The sequence below is a fragment of the Cebus imitator genome, unplaced genomic scaffold (genome assembly GCF_001604975.1).
Source record: "Cebus imitator isolate Cc_AM_T3 unplaced genomic scaffold, Cebus_imitator-1.0 Scaffold0, whole genome shotgun sequence".
NCBI lineage: Eukaryota > Metazoa > Chordata > Mammalia > Primates > Cebidae > Cebus > Cebus imitator.
Genome location: NW_016107315.1, coordinates 5252800 through 5256130, shown reverse-complemented (window position 1 = coordinate 5256130; position 3331 = coordinate 5252800). Strand labels below are relative to the sequence as shown.

Genomic DNA, 3331 nt, shown 5'->3' with positions numbered 1-3331 from the left:
AAAAAAAAAAAAAAAAGGCCACTCACGGTGGCTCATGCCTGTAATCCCAGCACTTTGGGAGGACAAGGCAGGTGGATCACGAGGTCAGGAGATCGAGACCATTCTGACTACACAGTGAATCCCCATCTCTACTAGAAACACAAAAAATTAGCCTGGTATGGTGGCATACTCCTGTAATCCCAGCTACTCAGGAAGCTGAGGCAGGAAAAACACTTGAACTTGGGAGGTGGAAGTTGCAGTTAGCTGAGATCGAGCCACACACTCGAGCCTGTGAGACAGAACAAGACTACATCTCAAAAAAATATATATATATTCTGACTAATGCTTTTTTGTGATTTTTTTTTTCTTTTGAGACAGTGTCTCACTCTGTTGCCCAGACTGGAATGCAATGACTCACTGCAGCCTCAAACTCCTAGGTTCAACCAATCTACCAGCCTCACCCTCCTGAGTAGCTGGATTACAGGTATTTACCACCATGCCCAGCTGGTGGTAAATACCTGTAATTTTTGTACTTTGTATAGACATGAGGTCTTGCCATGTTGCCAAGGCTGCTTTTTGTGATTTTATATACACTTCACACCTGTCTCATCAGGACATCAGCCATCCAAACCAGCAAGAACATTAAAGTCCTTTGCAGGGTTTTTTTTTTTTTTTTTTTTTTTGAAGGAGTCTAACTCTGTTGCCCACGCTGGAGTGCAATGGCGTGATCTCGGCTCACTGCAAGCTCCAGGCCCACCACCCGCCACCTCCAGCCTCACAAGTAGTTGGGATTACAGGCACCTGCCACCACACCCAGCTAATTTTTTTTGTATTTTTAGTAGAGATGGGGTTTCACCATGTTGGCCAGGCTGGTTTTGAACTCCTGACCTCGGGTGATCCATCCGCCTTGGCCTCCCAAAATGCTGGGATTACAGGTGTGAGCCATCATGCCTTGCCTAGGTGGTCTTATTTTATAATATGATCCCCACTTGCAAGCCATACCCACCTTCACTCCTGCCCTCCCCATACCAAATTGTCTAGGTCTCCCAACTCCTTCAGTCAAAACTCAGCCAGCACTTACATGCCTGCTCTAACACCACCTTCCATAGAGTCTTTTCATGCCCCACTCTGAAGCGTTGTAGCTTTTGGCTTGTCAGGACACATGGACCACAGCTCAGTTATGTTACCTTTGACTATTTTTTCTTTTTCTTATTCTTGTCTTTCTTTTTTGTTTGTCTTTGTTTTTACCTTGGACCTCAGAAAGTACCTCAAGGTCAGGCTTTGATTGGAGCTCACTCACTAAGGCCAAAAACACAGCAGTCAGCCATTTGCGGTCTTTGTTTAACCTAAAAAGAGGCTTTCTGGTTGTTAAATATGCCAGTGAGCATTTCAGTTATTTGCACTTCAGTGCAGAGGTCATCCAGTCTATCTTGGAAGCGACATCAAGGACAAAGATGATATGGAGGTGGGAGCAATATTTGCATATTGTTTTTCTTTAAAAAGTGGTCCCAAAAGCCTAGAACGAATAAGATATCTGCCTATACGGACCAAGAGCAGGAAGAAAGGCCAGACAATTGTCCCTTGGTAGACAGTGCCACTTGGAATGACCACTGTCTGGGAAACACTAACACACGGCATTTACCATCAGCTAAATAAACATTTGATTTCATGTTGCACAATGACCTAGCGAGTCCAGCTACTTTAATCCTGATCTTCCTATAGAACGACCCCAGTACGAGCTGTACCTCAGGGCAACTTCTCTCTTGGATGAAAGGCAGCAAAGAGCTTACTGCCCAAGCCTGCCAAGAGGAAGTGCCCACAAAACAATTTCGTTGTGGAAGAAATCTGATCCAACATCCTAACAAGCCCCTTATGTGGGCTTCCAATCCTTTAAAACTCATGTCTGCTCTCCACAGGCCCACTCTGGCAATGACTTGTCAATTTCCTTCAAGTCGATGTCCAGAAAATAAAATGAGAATTAAGATGCAGCTTCGATTGCTAAGTCATGGGGCATGGACTTTAGTCCCCCAGTAAAGCATTAATGAAGGTATTGCAAGGGGAATAGTTGAAATATCATGTGAGGAAGACAAGGGAACAATCCCTGATGAATGCCATCCCTCCCAAGCCTCAGTTTGACCATAGCTTCCTCATCTGGAAGTTGTGAGAATGAGCCTGACCTTGTGCAAAGCTGATCACCTTGCTTTCCGTGGAAGGGACTCAGTCACTAAGGTCATCATTGCTTCTCACAGGATGCTTCTGCCCAGGAGGCTGAGCAGGCCACCGCGGGGTGACAGGCTGAAGAGCATCAAATATCTCCCCGGGACCGGAAAGTTGCAAAAAAGATGGGTGCTCTTGCCCCAGCAGAATGTGACAAAGGACACTTCCAGAACAACCGTACCTCTCTGTCTTTAGTTGTCTTCCTGGGGCGGGCTTTACAGGGGACCTGTTTCAACCTTAATGATAATGTTAGGGTTGGCTGAAACCAGAGCTATAGAGAGACGGGTTCTTTTTCTCATACCTAAAGAAGTGGTGCAGGGTCAGGAGAGACTACGGAACAGGGAACTTTACATCACAGCTCTTGACAGGCAGTTAGAAACTGCTCACTTTGCGCTGCCGCCTGGCTCTTTGGGGCGAAAGGTACAGCTTCCGGCACACCCCTGAAAAATTCCCTAGACTTCTCACGGAATCTCACACAGGCCCCCACTTCTGCCCAGCGGCCGCGCCTCGCGCGGGACCATGCTTTCCGTGCCCCGCTCAGGCCTCCTCCCCAAAGCCTGCGCGCCAGTCTCCCGCACCTTGACCGTGTCCAGAGGATGACCCACGAACACGAGGCACACGCCGCCAAAGCCGCCGGCCAGCAGATTCTTGAGCGGGCTGATGGGTTTCGGCTGGTCGGCCATGGTCGGGCTGATGGGTTTCGTCTGTCACTCAGTCTGTCAGTTCTCAGGCCGTCTGGCTCAGCTGCCCCAGCTGCAGTGCCAGCGCCGCCGACCTTTCACCCACTTTCGGGTGGGCGGGGCAAGAGCCCGCGGCAGGTCGTGAGGAGGACACAGTTGGTACCGTCGGGCTTCCGCCCGAGGCTGCTTCCGGCCTCGGCCCCGCCTCGATGGGCGTGGCGTGGCGCAAAGCCGCATGGGGTTTGGGGATGTCGGCCGGCGGGCCTATTCCCTCAGGAAGCCTTCCCAGACTTCAGTGTTTCCTCCTCTGAGTTCACATTCATCCGCTCACTTCAGAGAGATCAATTGCTCCTTGCCATATGCCAGGCGTCCTCCTAGGAGCTTGAGGCACCCCCGGTAGTACAACACACAGGTCCCTGTGCTCGTGGAATTTACAGACCGTAACAAAGATAAAT

General features: G+C 49.5%; 1 protein-coding gene across 1 annotated transcript in view; it reads right to left on the bottom strand.

Moving 5' to 3' along the window:
• The window catches only part of SLC25A20 (solute carrier family 25 member 20), a 43544-nt gene extending 40448 nt beyond the window's left edge, over window positions 1–3096 (bottom strand). The window contains exon 1 of the mRNA XM_017509604.2: window positions 2775–3096. Within this exon, the coding sequence (XP_017365093.1) occupies window positions 2775–2879 (105 nt within the window). The 5' untranslated portion in view covers window positions 2880–3096. The remainder of the gene's footprint in view (window positions 1–2774) is intronic.
• Window positions 3097–3331: the final 235 nt, after the last annotated feature.